Here is a 25,442-nt window from a genome sequence, read left to right as displayed (position 1 = left end):
AGTGCGTAAATCAGCCCCAATGCGTAAATTTCAATGGCGGGGTAAAGGTGTAAGGATGGGGAATGAGGGTGGAAAGAGGGAGTTGGCGATGAATCGCAGTGTGTGAACCATTTTATCTTCTACATTTTGATTTCAGGGCTTTCACATTCTTATTGCTTTAGTAAATCTAAATATATTAATTGATGAAAATAATAGTCAATGACTGAAACACTAAAAAATGTTTTACTGATTTTTGTTCTGTTATTTCATTCTTTTTTTCCCCTTTTTCCTTGCATTCCAACTTCATGTTCCTGAAACGTCTGAAACAACCTCTTTTTTTTAATCTCCTGTTCTGTCACTACTTGCCAGTGAAAGGACTCTATTCGTATTTTACCACCCTTGTTGAGACGGAGCTTCTCTCAGTTCAAAGGAATTTGAGCAGCGCTGTCTTTTCATAGGTCGCATTTGAGTACAGATCCCAATTGTGCCTGTGGGTCTGGAAAATCAAACCACAATGTGTTGATGGAAGTGGAGTCGCCATAAAACCTACTTTCTGAAGGTTATTAATGAGCCTGCTGGGGTTTTACTCATAATTCATTAGTGATATAGTAATTTTCCTGAGATTAGCCCATTTTCCAGAAGCTTGGCACACAAATCCAGAATACGACTCCTTTCTTTTGGATTCGAACCCAGAATAACAATAAACCCATATATACCATGTGTGTATGTATTGTTACGTTTGTGGGGGTAGGGCATGAAATACCTCATAGGAAAGTTCAGAATATGTACGTTTTAGCATGGACCGTGTGACGCGAAGAGGAAGAAGCCAACTCGGAGTACATAAGCAGGGTAAGTGTTCAGGTTAAGAGTGTTTGCATGTCGCCATAAGGAGGGTGGTTTTGTGCTAATTAATTATTGGGCTTATGGTTAATATTCCCCAGTATGTCTTGCCTCCCTGTGATTTTCCCTAATGGTCTTATATAACTCAGCCGGCCAGGCAATGGACTCATCGCTCACAACGCCACCAGGGCCAACAGAAACAGAATTTGCCAATCGACACGTAAACCCCGATGTCGTCCGAACATTCCCGAACAGAGATGGGACCCCCCCCCCCCCCACCCCCAACCCCCCCACCCCCCAGACGACTCGTGATGGGGAACGTGGAGGCCACACCCCGAGGCTCGTGACTGGTTAAGAAGCCATGGAGTGATGAACAAAGCGCAGTGATTGGACAGAGTGTGACGTCAGCGGTGGAAGGTTTGAGAGTTCGGAGAGCTAAAAGTAGCCGTCTCGCCATCTTGGTCTCTTTTTTTCTTCTGGTCCTCCTCTTGTGCACGCTCGTGCAGAGAAACTTCTGAGCATTGTGGAGTTTTTGCAACGTTGCAGGAAGGGGGTTTCGTTGGACTGTGGTGTCTTTTGGGGGAGCTGGGGCCACATTGCATTTGGCGGTGGAAGCGAGGAAGGGCTGGTTGAGTGCCTGATGGCGCCTGGGCTTTTTCTGACGTGCGGTTTCAGCGTCATTATCGGCAAGCAGCTACACCGGCAGCAACAAACAACACGCCCTCAACGCACTTTGGGCCAGAGCGGTGGGTCAGCCCGACAGGAAGGGAAGTTAGATTTTATTTATCTTTTCCCCTTGTCTGTATATGAGTCTGAGGGGAGACGTCTCAAGTTAGGAAATCGTTTTTACCTCACATTCATTTTATTTGGTTTACAATTTAAAAAAAAAAAAAATTCATCATTTTTTGCATTTTCAATGATATCGTGTTTCCGTGCCTGTGGGGCTTGGATTAACCCATGTCGGCCGTCCGATGAGGTAAGGCTTCGGGCTTTCCCGTGCGCACGAAAAGATGATCCCGCCAAGGTTCGAAGTACTCCTCGGAGTTAAAGCTCGTTTCAGTCATTCGTCATCTTGGGGTGTTAACCCCGGGGACACGACAGTATGTATGCATGTACAGTCATGTGAAAAAGTAAGTACACCCCATGTAAAGTTTTGACTTTTTCAACATATTTCAACATACAGATATTTGATCTTCATTTCAACAATATTGATAGATAAAGGTGATATAATATAACAAATATCATGAAACATTTACATTTTGTAGTCCATTGTATAATTTAAATAAACATAAATGCAAATTTCACATGTGGAAAAAGTAAGTACACCCTTGGCTCGAATAGGTGGTATTGCCCCCTTTGGCAGAAACAACCTCAAGTAGGCGTTTCTTATAACTGTCTACCAGTCTCTGACATCGACTGGGAGAAATTTTTGCCCACTCCTCCATGCAGAATTCTTTCAGCTGTGTGATGTTTGAGGGGTTTCTTGCACGCACAGCTCGTTTCAAATCCCTCCACAACATCTCAATGGGATTTAGATCCGGCATTGACTTGGCCATTCCAGAACCCTCCATTTCTTTCTTTTCAGCCATTCCTTGGTGGATTTACTGGTATGTTTAGGGTCATTGTCATGTTGCAAGGTCCACCTTCGGTTGAGATTCAACTCTCCGACAGATGGCCTCACATTATCCTCAAGCACCCTTTGGTACAATGAAGAATTCATAGTGGATTCTATGATGGTGAGCTGCCCAGGCCCTGATGCAGCAAAGCTGCCCCAATCTATAATATTCCCACCACCATCCTTTACAGTTGGTATCAGGTTCTTGTGGTCAAATGCTGTCTTTGGTTTTCGCCAAACATGTCTTCTGGTACTGTGGTCAAATAGCTCTACCTTTGACTCATGTGTCCAGAGCACAATGTTCCAGAAGTGCTGGTCTTTGCCTATGTGTTCATTGGCAAACTTTAGTCTTGCCCTGATGTTCTTTCTGGACAGCAACGGTTTCCTCCTGGCACACTTCCCATGTAGATCAAATTTCTGCCACCTCTTTCTAATGGTAGACTCGTGCACCTTGACATCAACAGTGGCAAGAGCTACCTGTAGGTTCCGTGATGACATTCTGGGGTTCTACGAGAATTATTTCAGCGTCTTGCGGTCTGCTCTCGGGCTGAACTTGCTGGGGCGGCCTGGCTTGAACAAGTTGGCAGTTGTTTGGAATCTTCTCCACTTGTAGATGAACTTCCGGACAGTCGAATGATTGATTTCAAATTGTTTGGAGATCTTTTTAAATCCCTTCCCAGACTCGTAGGCATCTATAACCTTCTCTCTGAAGGCCTCAGAGAGCTCTTTTGATCTCGGCATGGTGACGCCGCACACTTCAACAACAAAGAGCAAACCAAACTAAATGTCTTAGGTTTAAATAAGACATGTTCCTCCAAGATCCTCTCTAACGATGTTCTAATCATTTGCACCTGAGCTGGTGCACCTGATTCTAATTTTAGGTATTTGAAGTAGTGATAAATGTAGGGGTGTACTTACTTTTTCCACATGCAAAATTTGCATTTATGTTTATTTAAATTATACAATGGACTACAAAATGTAAATGCTTCATGATATTTGTTCTATTATATCACCTTTATCTATCAATATTGTTGAAATGAAGATCAAATAGCTGTATGTTGAAATATGTTGAAAAAGTCAAAACTTTACATGGGGTGTACTTACTTTTTCACGTGACTGTATGTGTGTGTATATATATACAATATTCCTTTGTGTAGTCACCCTTATATGTAGTGCGAGTAGGAATGTTGGAACCCATCTGTGGATCGGTCCCATCGGCCGATGGGTCTGACCCATCTGTGGATGCACGAGAAATGACAATGCAGACCCATCGGCCGATGGGTCTGCGCCATCTGCGGATGTGTTGTTCACCTTGAAGGAATGTGTATGCATCAATGGTGGGTGAGTATGTTTATTTGAACCTAAAAATATTATCTTATTTTTATCTTATCGACAAACGGTTATCGACAAACCACATGTCACGGACTGCTTTATAAACATTTATGACATCAATTGCTTATTTTTAGGTTCAAATAAACATACTCATCCACCATTGATGCATACACATTCCTTCAAGGTGAACAACACATCCGCAGATGGCGCAGACCCATCGGCCGATGGGTCTGCATTGTCATTTCTCGTGCATCCACAGATGGGTCAGACCCATCGGCCGATGGGACCGATCCACAGATGGGTTCCAACAGGAATACCAATTTACGCTGTGGTGGGCACTGTGGCTGTAACCATCCCACATTACTCAGCCCAGGTTTTTTTTTTTTGTGTTCAAGGTCGAGGCTCGTGTAAGAGCTAACATTGATCACAAAAAGACAAACTGACACATGTTATGATAAAGGGAGCGGGAGACAAGATGGAGAGTATGGACATCGGGAGATCTTTGGGAGGGAGAGGGCTTTTTTTTCTTTTTCTTTTTTTTGTAAACCCCAGCGTTTGGTAAAGCCTAGGTATTGGAAAGCCTAGCGAACCGACGTTCGTGATGACATGGCCGATTGAAATTTGAGTGTAAGTTCTCGATTTGATTAATTATTTGTCGAATTTTCATTGATATTGATAGATTCCAAACGTGTACACTGCACAGAAAAAACCAGAGGGAAGCGAAGATTGTCGTGTCCCGTGTTTACACTGCGAGTGTCTTGATAATCCAGAAGCCGGCCTTCATGGCGAGGTTACAAATTGTAATTGATTCTTGGAAGACGAAGGGCAGTGGTTAATATGTTTATTATGATAACTTAATATATAGTTTGTGGTGGGCACAAGGGGCAATAATTCCGCGCACCAGTGGGTGGCGCGAGCGTCCAGGCGGGGAACTAAAATGCATGCCCCACCTTTCGACCGATTGGCCACGCCCGGGGGCAAGGCGTGGCCTCGGGACATATATGCGGGCTCTAAGCTCGAGCCCGCCCAGTGCTGAAGTGAAGAGCTCTTAATAAAGACTCTTGTTGTATCAACGCGTTGTGGCCTACCTCTCTGGCAATCGAGTCGTGTGTGCACAGCACCACACTGGTGACCCCGATTGGTTCAGCCGTTGCTGACCCCCAAATGCGCCATGGCTACCAACGCCATCGCAATCAAACTCCCAGAGTTTTGGGAAGCGTAAGCCGACGTTTGGTTTGTGCAGGCCGAAGCTCAATTTCAGCTCCAAGGCATCACGGCGGACGAGACCCGGTACTACCACGTGGTCGCCGCCCTCGGGCCCGGCACTGCCGCCCGAGTCGTGTCCATCCATCAGCGCCCGCCGGGCGACCACAAGTACGAGGCGCTCAAACCTCTCCTCCTCGCCACGTTCGGGCTCACAGAGATCGAACGGGCCGACCACCTCCTGGACCTTCCCGTGCTCGGCGACACACGACCATCCATCCGGATGGATTTCATGCTGTCCCTGCTTGGGGACCAGCGCCCAGATTTCTTGTTCCGCGCACTTTTCCTCCGCCAGCTACCGATACAGGTGAGCCTCGCACTGGCCGGTTCCAACATCACGGAACCCCGCGCCCTGGCCAGAGAGGCCGACAAGTTTTTCGCGGCCTGCGACACACGGTCGATTTACGGTGCTGCCGTAGTGGCTCCCGGTGCGGAGGCTCCAGCGCCCCCGGCTTCCCTCGTGGCCGCTGCTGCGCCCCGCCCACTACCGCCGCCGCCACCACCACCGCCGCCGGCACGGCCGACGCGGCTGCCACCGCCGCAAACCTGGTGCTACTACCATGCCAGGTTCGGCCGCAAGGCTAAAACGTGCCGCCCGCCGTGTTCTTTTGACGGGTCGGGAAATGACCTGGCCGGCACTCACTTGCGGCCCTGAGCGTCGGCCATTCCGGCAGCCTCCTGTTCATCACAGACACCTCGTCTGGTCGTCGTTTTCTGTGCGACACGGGAGCGCAGGTAAGCGTCCTCCCTGCCTCCGCGTCCGACAAGCAAACCGCGGGCCGGGCCCCGCTTTGCTTGCCGCCAACGGTACACCCATCCGCACATTCGGGAAGCGTTGCCTCTCACTGCGGTTCGGAGGGCAGCACTTTCAATGGTCGTTCGTTACTGCCAGCGTGCCAATGGCCCTGCTCGGCGCGGACTTCCTATGTGCACATGGGCTGTTGGTCGACGTTAATCGCAGACGTCTCGTCCACGACGAAACCTTCAGGTCGCTCGCTTGTTCGCTGAGCGGCTCGTTGAGCAGCTCGCTGAGCGGCTCACCGAGTGGCTTGCCAAGCGGCTTGCTGAAAGGTTCCCTCCCGGCGAGGTTAGTCTGCACGCTTCCGGCAGCGGACGAGTTTACCCGCCTCCTCGCCAGTTTCCCGGCGCTCACGCGGCCCACCTTCTCAGCGGTGGCCTTCAAACATGGGGTGGAGCACCATATCCCCATGGTCGGGCCGCCGGTCTACACCCGGGCACGCCGGCTCAACCGCACGAAGCTCGCCGTGGCAAAAGCGGCGTTCGCCATGCTGGAACGTCTGGGGATCGTACGGCACTCCAACAGCGCTTGGGCTTCTCCTCTGCACATTGTGCCGAAGCCTGGTGGAGGATGGCGGCCGTGCGGTGACTACCGCCGGCTCAATGATGCCACCACCCCGGACCGCTACCCGGTCCCGCATATCCAGGACTTTTCCGCCCGGTTGGCGAACACGACCGTGTTCTCCAATGTGGACCTCATCCGGGGCTACCACCAGGTCCCCGTCCAACCGGACGATGTCCCAAAGACGGCCATCATTACCCCTTTCGGCCTCTTTGAGTTCCTGTGAATGCCTTTTGGGTTGAAGAATGCGGCCCAGGCATTCCAACGGTTCATGGACAGTGTCTTGCGCGACTTACCTTTCATCTATGTCTACCTGGACGACATCCTAGTCGTGAGCGCGTCCCGGGAGGAGCACCTGCTCCACCTCCGCACGCTTTTCGAATGCCTGGGCCAGCATGGCTTGATCATCAACCCCGCAAAGTGCCGTTTCGGCGTCGCCGCCATCGACTTCTTGGGGCACCGCATCAGCAGGCATGGGGCCATCCCTTTACTGGCCAAGGTGGAGGCGGTCAGGGATTTCCCACGCCCCCACACGATCAAGGGGCTCCAGGAGTTCCTGGGCATGGTAAATTTTTACCGCCGCTTCGTGCCCCACGTCACCCAGCTCCTCCACCCCCTGCACGAGGCCCTCCGGGGCAAGCCGGGCAAAGGTGACATCGCCTGGTCAGAGCCGATGGCCACGGCGTTTGCGGGCGCAAAGCTGGCCCTGGCCAACGCCACCATGCTGGCGCACCCGGCGCCCGATGCACCGATCGCCCTCACCACCGACGCGTCGGACTACGCAGTGGGCGCGGTGCACGAGCAGTGGGTGACTGGTGCTTGGCAGCCGCTGGCATTTTTTAGCCGGCAGCTTCGCCCGCATGAACGCCGCTATAGCACCTTCGACCGCGAGCTGCTCGAGCTCCACCTGGCGGTCGGACACTTCCGCCATCTGCTCGAGGGCCGCCCGTTCACGGCTTTCGTCGACCACAAGCCCCTTGTGTTCGCGATGGCCAAGGTCGCTGAGCCATGGTCGGCACGGCAGCAGCGTCACCTCTCTGCCGTGTCCAAGTACACGACGGACATCCGTCATGTCGCGGGTAAAGACAACCCGGTGGCGGATTGCCTTTCCCGGTCCGTCGCGCATGCGGTCCACCTTGGGATCGACTATGCCCGGATGGCGGAGGACTAGACCGCCGACCCCGGCGTCTAGGCCTTGCGGACCGCCGTCACGGGCCTCCGCGTCACCGAGGTGCCGTTCGACGTCGCGGGCGCGGCCCTCCTGTGCGACGTCTCCCTCGGCCGGGCTCGCCCCATCGTGCAGGCTGGCTGGCAGCGCACGGTTTTCGACGCCATCCACAGCCTATCCCACCTGGGCACGAAGGCCTTCCAGAGGCTCGTCGCGGTGAAGTTCGTTTGGCATGGGCTCAGGAAGGACGTCCGCGACTGGGCCAGGACGTGCCTCGCGTGCCAGCGCACAAAGGTCCCCCGCCACACCCAGGCCCCGTTGGCCCCGTTTACGGTGCCCGAGCATCGGTTCGACCATGTCCACGTCGACTTGGTGGGACCTCTGCCCCCCTCGCGGGGGTTCACCCACCTCCTCACCATGGTGGACCGCACCACACGGTGGCCGGAGGCCATGCCATTGGCAGCGACGTCTGCGGCTGATGTGGCGCAAGCCTTCATCGCCACTTGGGTTGCCCGGTTCGGTGCCCCCTCGGACATCTCGTCCGACCGCGGCCCCCAGTTCACCTCGGAGCTCTGGGGCATGGTGGCGCAAGGGCTCGGCGTCCAACTGCACTGCACCACGGCCTACCACCCCCAGGCCAATGGCCTGTGCGAGCGCTTTCATCACTCGATGAAGGCCGCGCTCCGGGCCAGCCTCCGTGACGGCAGCTGGGCCGACAGGCTCCCCTGGGTCCTGCTGGGCCTCAGGACGGCGCCCAAGGACGACCTGCGCACGTCCTCGGTGGAGCTGGTCTTCGGGCAACCACTGCGGGTACCGGAAAATTTATCCCTGACTCCACGGCTCCTTGGTCCGCGGCGCAACAGCGCTCCACCCTGCAGGAGACCGCCTGGAGGTCCGTCCTGGTGCCGACGGCACACCATGGTTGCCCGTCCTCCCACGTCGCCCCGGAGCTTCGCACGGCGGAGTAATATAATAATAATAATTCATTTATTTTGTATAGCGCTTTTCCAGAAGCCCAAAGGCGCTTTGACAGAGTGGCAAACATAATGCATAACAATACATGAAAACAACAATTGCAAAAAGACAAGAATCAATAGGGAAATATTTAAAGCAAAAGGAGGGAGAAGGAGAAGAGATAGTCAGGGGTTAAATGCTGTGGGTTGAATGTTGAATGCAGTGTTGAACAGGTGGGTCTTTAGTGATGTTTTGAATGTGGTGAGTGAGGAGGAGTCTCTGATGGTGTGAGGTAGTGAGTTCCAGAGGGTGGGAGCAGCGATGGAGAAGGCCCTGTCCCCCCAGGATCTGAATTTGGTCCGGATGGAGGGGGTCAGGAGGTTGGTACCAGCAGAGCGGAGGTTGCGGGTGGGAGTGTGTCTGGAGAGGAGGTCAGCCAGGTAGGATGGGGCCAGGTTATGGAGGGCTTTGTATGTCAAGAGGAGGATTTTGTACTGGATTCTCTGGGGGATGGGGAGCCAGTGAAGCTTGTAAAGGACGGGGGTGATGTGGTCACGGGTCCGGGAATGGGTGAGTAGACGGGCAGCGGAGTTCTGAATGTATTGGAGTTTATTGGTGATTTTTGAGGGTGAACCATAGAGGAGGCTATTGCAGTAGTCCAGACGGGAGGTGATGAAGGCGTGGATGAGGGTTTCTGCAGCCGTGGAGGAGAGGGATGAGCGGAGACGGGCAATGTTTTTCAGGTGAAAGAAGGCTGACTTTGTGATCTGTTTAGTGTATTTGTCGAAGGAAAGGGTTTGGTCAAAGATGACGCCAAGATTCCGGATGTGAGGGGAGGTGGATACTGGGATACCGTCGATGTTGAGGGCAAAGTTATGGGTGGATTTTGTGAGCGTTTTTGGGCCAATGATGATTATTTCAGATTTATCACAGTTAAGCTTGAGGAAGTTGATTTGAAGCCAGGATTTTATTTCAGTGATGCAGTTTGTCAGGATAGAGTGGGTGTCGGTGGAGACGGACTTGGTGGAGATGAAAAGCTGGATGTCATCGGCGAAGCAGTGGAATTGGAGACCATGACGGCGGATTAAGTGACCGAGCGGGGACAGGTAAAGGATGAAGAGGAGGGGGCCAAGAACTGAACCTTGGGGGACACCTTGGGGGAGGGGAGCAGTGGGGGATTTGCAGTTATTGATGGAGATGAACTGGCATCTGTCAGAGAGGTATGATTTAATCCAAGAGAGGGCAGTGCCGGTAACGTTAAAGGTGGATTCAAGTCGGGTGAGGAGGATAGTGTGATCGATGGTGTCAAAGGCAGCGCTGAGGTCGAGGAGGACGAGAATGTTGAGGTTGCCAGCGTCAGAGGAGAGGAGAAGGTCGTTGGTGATTTTGAGGAGAGCAGTTTCAGTACTGTGGTTGGAGCGGAATCCGGATTGGAATGTTTCATACAGGTTATTGGCAGAGAGATGATGTTTGAGTTGAGTGGCTACAGCGCGTTCCAAAACTTTTGACAGAAAGGGTAGGTTGGAGATGGGTCTGAAGTTGTTTAGGGTGTCAGGGTTTAGACCAGGTTTTTTTAGAATGGGGGTAACAGCAGCAATTTTGAGGGAAGGTGGGACGATGCCTGTAGACAGGGAGGAGTTTATTGTTGCAATGATAAGTGGAGAGAGAGCAGGGAGGGAGGCTTTGACAAAGCTGGAGGGGATGGGGTCAAGAGTGCAGGTGGCAGTTTTCATTCCTATGAGGAGTTCAGAGAGGTCAGTAGGGGAGATTGGGGAGAACCGAGACAGGGGATGGCAGGACAAGGGGGGGCAGGTGGTTGGAGGGGGAGCGGGTGCGGCGGTGGTCAAGCTGTTGTAGATGTTGTCAATTTTGCGTTGGAAGAAAGAGAGGAAGGAGATGCAGTTGTCTACTGTGAATGACTGGGTGGTGGTGTTCAGGGGGCGGAGGAGTTTGTTTATTGTCGAGAAGAGTGCTTTTGGGTTTCCGGAGCCAGAGTGGATAATTTGAGAGTAGTAGGCAGAGCGGGCGCGGGAGAGGGCATCTTTGTAGTGTTGTATGTGGTCCTTGTAGGCTTGGGAGTGAACTGTGAGACCCGTTTTATTGCGGAGTCTTTCAAGTTGGCGAGCACGAGTTTTCATCAGGTGGAGTTCAGGGGTAAACCAGGGAGCAGAATGGGTGAAAGAAACTGTTTTGGTTTTTACAGGTGCAAGCTGGTCAAGGCAGGAGGAGAGAGTGTGGTTGTAGTAGTCAGTGAGGTCGGAAGGGGTGTGGAGGTCAATGAAGGGAGAAGTGGACATTTTTTCAGAGAGGGTGGATGAGAATGAGGTAGGTGAAAGAGCGTTTAGCTTACGGAAGTTGATTGTGCGATAATGCCTTGGTGTTGGGGCGGGGATGTTGATGGTCAGAGTGATGGCTAAGTGGTCAGAGAGGGTGAGGTCGGAGCCATAGAGATGGTGCAAACTTAATCCAGTGGAGCAGACAAGGTCCAAAATGTGACCACGGATATGGGTAGGAAAGTCGACATGTTGAGTGAGGTTAAAGCAGGTGAGTAAATCAGTGAAGTCAGTGGTTATTGTGGAGTCAGTGGAGTCCATGTGGATATTGAAATCACCAAGGAGGAGGATTGAGGGGGAGAGGGAACATAGCTGGGTCAGAAAGTAGGAGAAGTCAGACAGGAATGATGGGTGTGGTTTGGGAGGGCGGTAGACGACAGCCATGACTGACTGCGTGTGACCAGAGAGTTTTAAAGCCAGGTGTTCAAATGATGGAGCAGATGAGATGGAGATGAGGTTGGTCTTAATGTCTTGACGGTGGATAACGGCAATTCCACCACCTCGGCCCTCCGAGCGTGGTTTATTGACGTAGGAATATCCATTGGGTGTGGTGAGGTTAAGTGTGTAGTAGTCCAGAGGTTGTTGCCAGGTTTCGGTGAGACAGAGAAAGTCCAGTTTGTTATCCAGGATGTATTCGTTCAGGATGAGGCATTTGTTGTTGAGGGACCGGGTGTTGAACAGGGTGAGCTTGATGTTGTTTTGAACAGCAGGGATGAATTCAGGTGATTTAGCCAGGGTTCGTAGGCAGGAGGTGCGATCGTGTGGGTTGCTGTGACCAGGTGCGCTGGGACGAAGAGTGAGAGTGCGCTGAGCCGACCAGAGGACGGGGATGGAGTGACCTGATTGCAAATAAACAAACTTACGACCGGAGCCACGGTGAATGTACCTGGGTCGTCGGAGGAGTCCATTTGATTTGATGGCAGAGATGCATGATGGGGTGGAGCGGGTATTGAGCAGAAGAAGCCTTGCGGCGGAGTACCTCAGAGCCATGCCAGGCAGGAGCGAAGGGACGAGTACGAGGCCAAGGTCGAGGAGGCAAAGCGGCAAACGCAGCGGCAAACGCAGCGGCAAACGACTGCAGCCGCTAATCAAGACCACAGCGGCAAACAGCCACCGCCGCAAACAACGGCCACAAACAACGGGAGCGGGCCTGAGGAAACAGTGGAGGAGCCGGGCAGGCGAAGCCAGGAGCAGAGCCGGGACCGAGCAGAGGGCAGACCCAACGGTCAAAAATCCGCCACGACCACCAGAAAAGCAAACTATGTACAATGGCCCAGTCGGAGAAGCGGCGAACAAGTAACGCCAGCGTCCTCTCCAGACCGAGTAAGATTTGACATATCCACTTTTGTTATTCCCGATTCCTCATTCAAGTACGTCTTCGTCCGGCACGACGCCCACTGGGCACCGCTACGGCCCCCGTACGACGGGCCCTTCCACGTGCTGGAGACCGGGCACAAATATTTCACCGTCGACATCGGCGGTGCCCCGGATCGTATCTCAGTGGACCGCCTCAAGCCGGCCCACCTCGATCTGGACCACCCCCCGCAAGCAGGTCTGCCTCCCCGTCGAGGGTCGCCCCCTGGCGGTCAGACCCCCGGCACATTCAGCCCCGCCATCCCGCTACCCCCCCAGCCCTGCACGCATCACCAGGGGGCGTTTCGGCTGTGTCATCCGGCTTCCCCGCAAGCTCACCCTTCAGGTGCGCGGGAATTCTGGGGGGACACGTGTGGCGGGCACAAGGGGCAATAATTCCGCGCACCAGTGGGTGGCGCGAGCGTCCAGGCGGGGAACTAAAATGCATGCCCCGCCTTTCGACCGATCGGCCACGCCCGGGGGCAAGGCGTGGCCTCGGGACATATATGCGGGCTCTAAGCTCGAGCCCGCCCAGTGCTGAAGTGACGAGCTCTTAATAAAGACTCTTGTTGTATCAACGCGTTGTGGCCTACCTCTCTGGCAATCGAGTCGTGTATGCACAGCACCACAAGTTAATATATTAAGCCTGACCCATAACCATTCAAATGATTTTCTCCTTTATAGAGAGCGTTGTGTGTGGAATAGTTTTTCAAATTTCTGAAAATATAAGTATTTTACTATAACTAAATCACATGTTTATGCATATTTAATTGATTTGAAATTTTGGACCTAATGTCACATGTTGGACCCCGCAAATATGGAATTAGCCATGTACTGTATATGTAAGCCAACTTGTTAGACTCTTATGGCTAAGTTTGACTTTCCTTGCTGTTAGTATTATGTTTTTGCTCTGGTATTTTATTTGAAATTTCAGTTGCTCATCATTCACTGCATACTGTAACACGATCTCTGCAGGATTCATTGCTGCTGACATCAAGGGTACCGGTTCATGGACGCAGCTGTACCTTATCACAGACTACCACGAGAATGGGTCTCTTTACGATTACCTCAAAGCAACGACCCTGGATCCACGCAGTGCACTCCGCCTTGTGTGCTCAGCAGCCAGTGGCCTCTGTCACCTTCACACCGAGATCCACGGCACACAGGGCAAGCCGGCTATCGCTCACCGTGACCTGAAGAGCAAAAACGTCCTTGTGAAGCGCAATGGAACCTGCTGCATTGCTGACCTCGGCCTAGCAGTCAAGTTTAATAGGTCAGTGTTTTATTTTATTTTTTGTATACTAAGACTTTTTTGATTTGCTTCTTCTGGGATTGCAATATGATGCCAATGCAATCTGTTGAAGGATGGCATACATGATATCTTGAGAAAGATACACTATAAGTTTTTTCTTTGGGATGAACCAACTTTATTTATCTTTGCGCAATGAGTCACTGAACAAGTGCTGTCTACACCAGCAACGTGCCAAGGCTCTGCCACTTAAGATTGCTATCACTGGTGTCACAATGATACCGCCAAGGAACAAATGAGCCGATTGTATAACACAAACACTCACGAAACCTGATTTCCTGCCAGTAACAGCAGGGTCTGGCCACACTCCGCGGTTGTCTGGTCACTCCGGTTTGGGTCGCTAATCAAGTTTTGAAAAATTTATGCTGAACCCGCAACCTGTTGTACCATATTCTCACTGCAAAGGCAAAACAGATGTCGATCTGCACCCTACCGTTTGCACGGCAACGCTTGTATTGATTGCATTATGTACATTATCGCAGATTGTGGGTTTCAGATTTCCACAATGCTTAACATGTGATACTTCATTTCCCTGCTTTAAATGATCTTTTTTAAAGTCAAGTTTATATTTTGTGGCAATGGCAAAGGATTGCAACTTTTTTGAAACAATGGCAATACAACACCACCACCTTTTCTCCTTCTCCCCCAGTACAGTAGTCTTAATGTGGTTAAAATGTCAGGTGACTGACCTTATGCCCTCGTAAGTGCACTGACATAGTATAGGCAAGACACAGATAGTTTAAAGAGAGGCAAACTGACAGATAAATATGTGAAGCCCTTTTACAAAGACATTTGGACATTTTCTAGCTGTCGAGATCAACAATGATTGATTGAAGAGTCCACAATTTCAGTGCTGCCAAAGCAGACTCATGGCAAGGCATCTACTGGATGATTTGCCATTGCTTTTCCCAGCAGTAGTGAGGAGCACGTCCTGATCTGTTTGGTGTACTCAAACTTCCACCCCTTTTTTTAAAGGCCATTTCCCTGCTAGAGTGGGGATTAGCCTTGCAGGCCCCATGATAATCATCATGGTTCCTTTTTCAGGCAATGTTTTTATGGCCAGATGCCCTTTCTGACGCCAACCCTTTAGTCACCTCTTACAGGCAAGGATACGGTGTACCTATTCTAAACCCAGGCACCAGGGGCGCCGCCAAGGATTTTGGGCCCCATGAAAATATATCACAATGGGCCCCTATGAAGCACGTGCGCACATTTTTACCTAATGTTCTAATAATTTTTAGGGCCCCTGTCAGTGCAGGGCCTTTGGAAACATCCTAACTTTCCGCCCCCCCCCCCCCCCCCTTACAGTGCCCCTGCCGAGCACACACCGGCACATTCGTCCCAGCAAGCTGGTACTCAATTTTCGGACCTCGGAAGGATGACAGGCTGAGTGAACCCCCCTGGCGTTAATTCAACGATCGTCCGGGATTCAAACTCGGGTGGTCCTAGGACCCCAAGCCAGCACCCTAACCGCTATGTATAAACAAAACCACAATGGACTACCCTTGCGTATGACGCCATGGGATTTTTCATATCCACCGGCAAATTCTAACAGACTGAACACCCAGATTAATGTACCTTGGAAGTAAATCAAACTCGTTCATGCAACTCTCTGCCCGAGAAGCACAAAAGCGTCAGTTTCTTGTTGAATTGAAAATGAAACCGAGACTAGACGGCTCAAAGGTAAGTACATGACCTCTGATATGTCCTTTTAGTCGGTGTTTATAATGTAGCTAACTTCAATGATCCCTTTAATTGTTCTTAAAATTGCACTTGTAGTTTAACTTGGATTCCAAAATAAGATTATATTTGAATTCTAAAGTATCAAACTACTCCTCAGTATTAAAAAGAGCTGACTCTGCAGGCAGTGGCATGGTCAGGAATTTATATTGGGGGGGCCATATGAAAGAGCTCGAAGCTTCCATCGTGGGTTCAGCAGCAGAGATGAGTTCCCCTACTCTTTCCAAAGAACATTATGGGATCTGTAAAGTCTGCCAAATAATGCCAGATAGACGGGACACCCAGTTTACCATCCATTCGAGGGACGACACACACATTGATGAATCATCCTGCCTGTGAAACACCGGGATGACCGTTTATAGCTGGGTCGGGATTCCAACCTAGTCTAGACAACTTAGAGGTGTAAGTGTGCGTACCTCGAGGCCAGCCTGCCAGCCCAACACACTCACTGAGGCCTCTCACTACTTTTACCCTTTTTTTCCAGATCCTCACCATATGTCATGGCGTATCTTGTGTGTACACGTGGACCGGCTTAAGAAAACTCTACCTGTGAAAGAGAGAAATAAATTAAGAAGGAGCACTGATTACAGTTATCCTCGAATGGCCGCACACATTATAAAGAGGGTGAAATTATAGGAAAGTGGCGATTCCAATCCAAGACGTCGAAAGGAAAAGAGAGATGGACAAGGAAGTTAGAGAACTAAAAGATACGTCATCCTGGCCGTCGCTAATTGGGCCAGTATCTGTATAGAGCGAGATATCTTGATCTGATCGACACGTGATTACGTCATTACGGAATATCTATTTAACAATATCTCAATAACTCCTCCTTCCCTTTGTCCTACCATGGGCGATCTCTATGTATTACAGAATGCATAACCTCGTCTGTTCGAAGATCCTCAAGACAATTTGACAAGATAAGAGATTTGTTGAATTGGATGGAAAGAGTTTGTAAACATGGACATAACACATTGACATGTAGCACGAAGTTTGAAGGAGTTTAAAATGTAAACCCCCGCCTCCTCCCCAATCACTACGCCTATGTCAGCAAGTAGTACTACATGCTTCATTTATTGGTCCTGTTACCTTTTCCCTTGTGAATCATAAACACCAGGTGTGCCTATACCTATCGCTTCGCAGACGGATTTAATAACAAGACGGCATGTTGTACTTCACAAACATATTGCATGTCTATCTGTGAACCTCAGTGAGGATGTAAAATGAAGTGAAACCTACAATAAATTGATACATAGTTGTTGTTGTTGTACAACAACTATATACACATAGTTGTTGTTGATTAGCCCCGGGCAGTTCTGCTTGAACAGGCCCATGGCACAGAGATGGCCTATTGATCTCCTGGGAGTGATCCAAAGATCCTTCACATATAAGATGTTGTGCTCTTGCCTCCGTGAGCCAGGGCCAAATAGTCTTCCACAACGTGTTTTAGTGTGTGAGGAGTGGCCTAACAGAGGTTACAGGTGTCGTCAGTGGTGGTGGTCTTTGCTTGTACTATAAAAGTTGTGGGTGGTTTCCACCGCTGAGGCATGAAAGGTGAACATGATCAGACCTGGGGAGTAATTTCGCCTTGTCGTCGATGGGTGGGGGGGGGGGGGGGGGGGGAGGGGAAGGGGTTAGTGTGCAGGATACTGTTTGGGCCCAGGTTGCTGATTGCGTCCATGGTGATGTGGTATGGATATGTTTTTTGTAGTTATCCTTGATCGTTGGAGGGATGTTTTGAAGGATACCATTGTGGTGTCCTTGTAGTGTACGTAGTCTTAATGTGTCAAGGGATCTGTGGATGGTTGGACATGTTGTGCCACATGTGATTGGAATTGGCACTTGCAGCTGCAGGGAACTGTGCACCTCTCATGTCCAAATGATCTTTTAAACTTTGTTTGGTTTAAGGAGGGTAATGACGCATAGTCGTTTTTATTGTTGCTGTTGTCGTAGTGGCTGTGATTGTTGTTGTTTGTGTGTGCTCCTTCCATGTACCTTGATATATTTTTATATTGCTTCAACAAAATATTACTATATATAATTTTGTGTGCTCCTTCTGTCCGTGTCCTTCTAAAGGGTTCCTGCTGTCGTAGAATAATAAATGCTACCATTGGAACCGCTGTGTTGAGCTCCCAATCCCGCTTCTTCTTCTTCATTCTATGAAAGGGGTTTTCAAACAGGTATCTTTATGATTAAATGGAGATGAATTTTTTGTTCCAAGTAAATCGATTACACTATTAGCTTTCCAAGCAACTAAATCGATCATTAGCTTTCCAATGGCACCATTTTTGTTTTTATTCTATGACAACAGGAGCCATTGCATTAAAGCTCGAGGTCGTGCTTCTTCTTCTTCAATTCCTGAGGACAGATGGGATTTTAAAACAGGCATAATTATGCAAGATGAAACAGACACACATTTTTTGTTTTTAGGATGAAACGGACATGAATGTTTGTTCCAAGTCATTTGATTATTAGCTTTCCAACGCCACCATTTTTATTGCCTGCGAAAGCAGGAACCCTTTAGATTAAAGTGTGACACACGGATGGATGCTTCTCCTTTTAGTAATAGATTCTAACTTGCTACATCTACTGCAAGCTGACCAACCACCACTTAGCAAGCCTAGTGAGTACACCAAACTTCTCTGAATATGTCCTGTAGGCTGTAGTTGACTCAAATATGCTGGTGCGATGATGATGACGATGATGATGATGATGATGATGATGATGATGATGATCCTCAAAGACTCTCCAATGCATGATGCATGTCTGCCTAGAAGATATCAGCATAATAAGAAAGATTAGCAACAGAAACATTGCATTCCTTGGATTTTAAATAATTGAACAACAAACAACAACACAACAGGCATTTTAAGGCCATTTTCCCTGCCAGAGCGGGGGTTATCCTTGCGGTCCCCATGACAATCTTCTCCATTTTGCCCTATTTTCTGCATCTCCCCTTGTTAAACCCCTTGCCCGCATTTCTTCTTCGACCATCTTCAGCCAAGTCTTTCTCGGTCTTCCCCGTCCTCTACTTCCTTCTACATTCAATTCCATCACTCTTCTCAACCAGTCATTTTCATCCTTCAAAAAATAATTGAACCTCGAAATAGTCAGGTTCACTATGTTTTTTCGTTCAAAATCATGGTAGATTAGCAAACCTATACATTTTTGGAAACGTTATTACATGGAAAATCTGAAAATCAATGTTTACATTTGCCAATTCCGACCAATTCGATTCGACCAATTCGACCAATCGACCAATTCCATTCGACCAATTCGACCATTCGACCAATTCCATTCGACCAATTCGACCATTCGACCATTCGACCAATTCCATTCGACCAATTCGACCATTTGACCAATCGCTTCGATCGACCATTCGACCATTCGACCAATTCGATCGATTCGATTCGATTCGATTCATCGAATTCGATTCGATCGACCATTCGACCAATTCGATTTGCCAATCAATTTGACCGACCTTTGCTTGTGTGGAACGGACTGTGAAAACGATGCGGACTATATTGTCGGATACGACACACAGGACAGTGATGACGAACTCTAAATGGCATATTCTGTAATCGTGTATGTTTGATGCCATTGACTGCCTGTGTATATTTTGTCATTGACTGCCTGTGTAGATGTGAAGTTATACTGACTGCATGTGTATATATGATTTTGCTGACTGCCTGTGTATGTTTGGTGATATGAATTATTGTGACACATTTTGATGTTATTAACTGCCTGTACAAAATGATAACATGTATTTGATCATGCAACTTATCGCGAATATAAAGACAGTATTTTGCAATTCAAAACCTTTGATTCGTGTCTTACCATTCCCCATAGCACTAATTTGATACTTTCATTGGATTCCTTGTCCCTGAAAATATAGGTTTAGTATATTTTGAAAAGTTTTTAGGGTAATTAGAGGCAGAAAAAGAACAAAATATGTATTTTACAGTGGCCATTTTGAAAATCCAAAATGGCCGCCATACAGGTATCTCTCCAAATGTAAACATTGATTTTTAGTTTCCTTATGCTATAACCTTTCCAAAAATGTATAGGTTTGCTAATCTACCATGATTTTGAACGAAATATAATTTATTGACATAGTGAACCTGACTAAAAGGAAAATCTGTACAAATTTCATGAACTTTGGTGAGCTTGTGAAACTCTACAAATAAGACCTCAGGTGTCTCTTTCTTTCGGACGCTTTTTTATTATATTTCTTGCTTTTTCTTTTCCAGCGACACCAACGAGGTGGACATCCCAATGAACACGCGTGTGGGGACAAAACGTTACATGGCTCCTGAGCTTCTAGATGAATCTATTAACCACAATCATTTCCAGTCATACATCATGGCTGACATCTACAGCTTCGGACTCATCTTGTGGGAAGTAGCCCGGCGCTGTGTTTCTGGAGGTAGGTCGATGAGGAAGTTGGCAAAAAAGTATAAACGGGATTATTCGTACACGCTTGAAATTAAAATGATTGTATCTGTTTCACGAATTCTTTGTTTGTTGTTGTTTCCCCTCTTTTTAATCCAAAAATTATTTTATTTGTTCTGTATGTTTAATCGTTGACAGTTTGTTTCTCAGCATAGCCTATTACAAATACAAGCTTTTGTTTCATGCGATGATCAGAGTGAGGAACACTTGTCACTCAGTGACCTTTGCCACCAATCAAAACGAGTAAGCTTTCAGTTAGTACTTACTATGCATAAGATTAATATTATATCTCTTGTTTGTAGGAATAGTCGAGGACTACCAAGTCCCATATTATGACCTTGTACCTGCGGATCCCTCATATGAAGCAATGCGTGAGGTTGTTTGCATGAAGCGCCTGCGGCCATCTTTTCCAAACCGTTGGAGCAGTGATGAGGTGAGCCCAAAAGTAAAGTTTTATGACGTTTTTACATGTGAAAATTTTAAACAAAGCTTGATTTTAACGTAACACCGGAAGCTGATCAGTATATTGGGCTGGCAGGATGGCCTCGAGGTACGCACACTCACTTATGAGCTGCCTAGGCTTGATTTGAATCATGGTTCCAGCTACTAGTACCCGACTACAAAGCCGCAATGAGCCGGCGAGGCCAAAGCCTCTTGCCATTATTTTACCCATCACTATGGCATCAGTAGGTTAGGTAGTTGGTAGTAGGTAGGTGTAGTAGGTACCGTACCTAGTTCAAAATGACACCATTTGCATTCTGGATGAGATTAAAATTTATAAAATTTCCTTCTTGATTAATTCGGTGAATTCCGTCTCAACTTCGGATATTTCCGGCCGTGAAAAACTATCCCATACGACCGCGAGATTTCTAAAAAATAATTCTTCGTTAATTTTAGAATATTTGACGCCGTTTTCAGCGTCCGAAATGTGGTAAAAAGCTTTTTTTAAATATTTTTTCAAATGCTCGAATCTCATTGGTTCCGGTAATTGGTGACGATTTTCGTTGAAGATGACCAGGGCCCGTGTGGGCCCGGGGAACGAGGTTGGTCTTAAAGTATTTTAATTACAAATTAGAGGTGCATAAGATTGTGAATCAAAAAAAGACGGGTGAAACAAACTCCGATTGAACTTTTTTCAATTTGTTACGCATACTTCCGCATCCGCAAGATGGCGGCCTCCATTGAGCGATTTGGTGCGTCAAAGCTTCGAAATTCTCAAGGGATCCAGCAAAATCTGGCTTTTCAACATAATACGTACACGTTCAGCCGTTCATTCACAACACCGGCTTCGCTGGCTATAACCTCTCATCCCGGTGTTTAACAGGAAGGGTGATTTATCAGTGTGTGTTGTCTCTCCTATGGACGTGCAACTGGATGTTCCGTCTTTCGGCATTTGTTGATGGACATTAAAGATCCCATAATATTGTTGCAGATCTCCAACGTCGGCCTTCCCCTTATCAAGGGGGGATTAATCCCCTTGTCCTTTTTACTAGCCAACGTGATCCGGAGCTATCACGTTCCTTCCGGTCGGTGTTAAATAGGGTTGTTGGTCGAATTTAGTCGTATTACCTAAGTACTAACACCGACCGTGAAGCAAGGAGATAACCCCACCCAAACCATGGCGTTAGTGGACACGCCGAGCGAAGCGAGCCGCGACTCGGGCCGTTAACAGGTACTAGACCCGATTATAAGCGGTTCCTTATCGTGCCACGCTTACCCAATTGAGAAATCACTAGGACGATTGGATTAAGAGGAAACCAGGAAGAACAGGTAATTTATTAACACTTTGTACAATTAGAAGAGGAAAAGAAAGAAAGAATGTACAATGAAGAGGAAGAAGCAGATACACAGGGCAGCCTTAATAACAGTCTTAACTTATTCCCTGGACACGGGCCCGTTCACTCTCAGACTCACTTTCAGGGTCACTCACACGGGGTTTGGAGATGGTGGTGGTGAGGGTCCAAGGGTCCACAGCCCGTCCGGTCCCCGACTTGTACCGTGCAAATGGTGGAATACGGCCGGCAGCTCTCCCCGTGGCATAGGCGCGATGTGGACAATTATATCTTAGGGGATCGGTTGGCGATTAGATTTGGCGTACGTAATACTTGTACCGGCACCTTTACACGCATGCCCGGTATTGTTGCGATCGATGCGCCACTTCCCCAATGTCCTTCTGCACGCTGCAGTCCTCTGCAATGCGTGCCACACGCCCGCCCTCTGTAAAGATTGTTCCACAGCGCGTCTCTCCCTCTCGTGACTACTCAACTCCGATCAGGTCAAGCGCCTCCCTCTTCCCGCTCATAACTTGTTCACAATGATCACAGTTGCGTCCGTTCTCACAACTCAGGTACAATGTTCAAGTCCTCTCTCTCCTCATAACTCGGGTTCATAACTCAGCGCCTCTCCCATCATAACTGAGGTGGGGGCCTCGCGCAAGGGGTTATATTGCCACGCCCAGCGAACCCTCTCGAGTCTCTAGCCACACCCTGTCAGGCGATGTCACTCGAGCCCTGATTGGCTGGTGAAGGCTTACCGGCTCCGCCTTGATGGCTGCTTGACATGGCCGCACCTCCACCCTTGCGCTCTGCCCCCTTTTCCGGCCTTACCTCGTGGCCTTTGGGCTGGTTTAAGCGGAAGCCCAATGAGTTTGCGAAGGCTGCTGGCAGCCTAAAGGGCGAGGGCGAAGTACAGACTGGCTAGCGCTTAATGGCATCGATTGAAGGGAGGCTGCAAAATGGACGAATGGGGCCTACTCTTATTTGTTCTACACAACGCAGATGCAACTATTTGGAATGGCCTTATCCTAAACACATACTATGAAATAACTAACGTCCTAAGGTGACCTACGTGTTGCTTGTGGCCTATCTATGGGGTGCAACCTTTAACCTTTAATGATGTTACCTGTGTGGGTTCTCAAAACCGCAACAATATCCTTCGCAAAGATTAGGCAAGTGCTCACTGGTACCATTGCAAAATTCCAAATTCCTGCCGTAACCAGCAGGGGGCGTAACCAGCAGGGGGCGTGACCAGCAGGGTAAACAATGTTTGTTCAAGGCATTTGAAAAATTTTGGTCTGAGGAGGTACACGATGTTGGGTGAGAGGAGAGGGGTTGCCCCCCCCCCCCCCAAAATAGATATGTATCAATGTCACAGCCATGCCCCCAGCCAGTGATGCTACCCCACAGCCTTGTGCTGCTTACGAATGAACTAAATGCATATTCCCATCTACCCATTGAAGATGGCTTTGTTTCTAGGTTAAGTTAGGTGCGTTACAAGCTCGTGCATGTTGGTCTCTTTCAGCTCCTGATATAAGTTGAAGGAATTATAATCATGAACAAAAGTACTAAAATTTACATTGTTGCCAAAAACGTTTCCCAACCTGAGATAATGTTAAATACGAGTACTTACCAATTTGGGTCCCTGCTGTACAAATAGAGCTCACCTGCTTTCCTCTCCTGAACATGTACCTTTCACACCTCACTAAACTTCACCTAAAAAGGATTAAAGGAACATACACATCAGGGTTGTGGGTAATGGTACATTTGTAGAATACATTCACAGGCCACAATTGATGTTCACAACACACTCATGCATGATCTGATGTAGAATGTGCACAGGATGTATTCATTGACATGGAAATATTCATCCTGTTCAGTGAATGCCCCAGGAACTTATTCGAAGGTAGAATGTTCGCAAAGACAAAATGGCTGCCTCGACAGAAATTAACAGGATGTTAACTAAACTTGCCTAATAATACTAAATGAAAAAGTTGAGAATGATCAACAATCGCAATACTCTGTTTTTGAAGGTTGAGTTTAATTTTCTTTAAATGATGCTTTGTACTTGTAAGGAGGTTTTCCTCTGCTGTACTTTTCCCCGTGTCCCGCAGTGCCTTCGCTCCATTGCAAAGCTCATGGCCGAGTGCTGGGCACACAACCCAGCGTCCCGCCTCACGGCTCTGCGCGTCAAGAAGACTCTAGCCAAGATGTCTGAATCCCACGACCTCAAGATCTGAAGCAAGTTGTAACGACAGGGCATCGTTGGACTCTCTTGGCACCGTGTTTTTACTTTCCAGCCCAGAGGAGGATTAAAAATAAGCATCAGGATGCAAGGCAAACTCCTCTGTGTGAGAACAATGGAAGCCATAGCATGCTCTAATTCCCAATGAATATTGAGGTTCGGTGCTCCCTCAGAGCAGCCAGGGTTAGCCCGGCCATGGAGGGAGAAGATAAGCGGAAAATAGGATTAGAACTCCATGGACTGATGAATGCCTTGGACTTTTTGGGCCAGCTCCTGACCCTGCGTTGCTGTGCGTAGAACGAACTCACCGTTGGTGAGATGGGTTTTTTTAGCACTTCAGATGAATGGACATCAAGTCGACGATGAATGTTTATGTTTTTGATTAAATTCAAGGGGAAATTTCCAACACAGAAAACGAACAAGTAACACTGCAAAGGTTCTTGTATTTATACACACATCAGGCCATACACGACCACAGTTTGGTGATTTGTATTTTAGTCATTTGTTTACCAAACCCGATTGGATCACAGATCCCTGGTACTATTTTCAAGAGGCCAGGCATCATTCATTGCTGTGAACAGAGCTTGATTATTGGCGATTCTGGCAGGGCTGCGTGCGCAGAATTTGGTGCGAGTTTGGAATCCACAATGGGCCTAGACATTCAGAAGTTCCGACGTTCATTTCTTGTTGTTCTTTGACTGGGTGGCCATATTTCTGATGAAATGTTCACCAACAAGCATGTTGGTAGAGCTACGGTTGGCGAAAACGGATCCCACATGTTAAACACACTGACCCTTTACAGCAAGTGTAAATTGCCTTTTGCAGGTGGTGTAAATAATGTAAAAGACAGTATTTTCCATGTGTAAAAATGGTGTGATAGAAAAACGAGCTTCTGAAAAAGACAATGTCATATTTGATACTATGAATTAAGTGTTGAGAATAAAATAGTATTTCTTTGTCATGCTGTTATTTTGAACTGGAGCATTTGCGATTTGTTTAGGGAAGAATAAGGTTCTCCTATGTTTTTATTTTTGATGATACGACACTTTTGAAATGACGTACGAATGCTCACGAGGATATTTGCGCATGCGCTGTGTGTGGGTTTTCAAAGACTCGGTTTTTCTTGCAGGGCACTTTTGTTAGCATGACATCTGTGATTCAAATCATCTTTTAAACATAATTTTCAGCATTTAGAGTGTCAATTTCAAAATAGGGCTGACAGGCTGGCATAGATGGTACACACACTCACCTCTAGGATGTCTATCCTGGGTTGGATTCCTGACCCAGCTATAAACTGTCAGTCAGGTGTTTCACATGCAGGGTGATCCATCAATGTTTTTGTCGTCCTTGGGATGGACGTTAAACTGGGCGTCCCGTCTGATGGCTTTTGATGGTGGACGTTAAAAATCCCGTGGTGTCCTTTCAAAAGAGTAGGTGAGCTATTGCTGGCACAAAGGCAAAATTCCAAATTTACAAAATTTCTGCCCTAACCAGTCGAACGTCGGGGGGGAGGGGGGGGGGCAGCCGGTTTGTGAAGAACAATCGAAGCAGCCAATGATGCTACCACACAACCTTGTGCTGCATAAGAAAGAAGACCTGAAGAAGGTTTTTGGCTGGAAGGCAGTCAGAACAGACGTTTCAGTCATTAGGAAGCTGAGATTTCTTTCAGTCAAAGATAGGACATTGACAGGGACACTCAAAATAACATTTATTTTCTTCTTATTCAG

General features: G+C 48.2%; 1 protein-coding gene across 2 annotated transcripts in view; it reads left to right on the top strand.

Moving 5' to 3' along the window:
• LOC137425445 (bone morphogenetic protein receptor type-1B) overlaps positions 1-24,691 on the top strand; it is a 113,897-nt gene extending 89,206 nt beyond the window's left edge. For both annotated transcript variants that reach the window (XM_068113891.2, XM_068113892.2), the window contains exons 9-12: positions 13,173-13,470; positions 19,494-19,669; positions 19,998-20,128; positions 23,585-24,691. In XM_068113891.2, coding sequence (XP_067969992.2) covers positions 13,173-13,470; positions 19,494-19,669; positions 19,998-20,128; positions 23,585-23,710 — 731 coding nt within the window. In that variant the 3' untranslated portion in view covers positions 23,711-24,691. The remainder of the gene's footprint in view (positions 1-13,172; positions 13,471-19,493; positions 19,670-19,997; positions 20,129-23,584) is intronic.
• The last annotated feature ends 751 nt before the right edge of the window (positions 24,692-25,442 follow it).

This window comes from Myxine glutinosa, chromosome 4, assembly GCF_964187855.1.
Source record: "Myxine glutinosa chromosome 4, kmMyxGlut1.1, whole genome shotgun sequence".
NCBI lineage: Eukaryota > Metazoa > Chordata > Myxini > Myxiniformes > Myxinidae > Myxine > Myxine glutinosa.
Note: the sequence above shows the minus strand (reverse complement) of the source record. Positions and strands in the feature narration are given on the sequence as shown.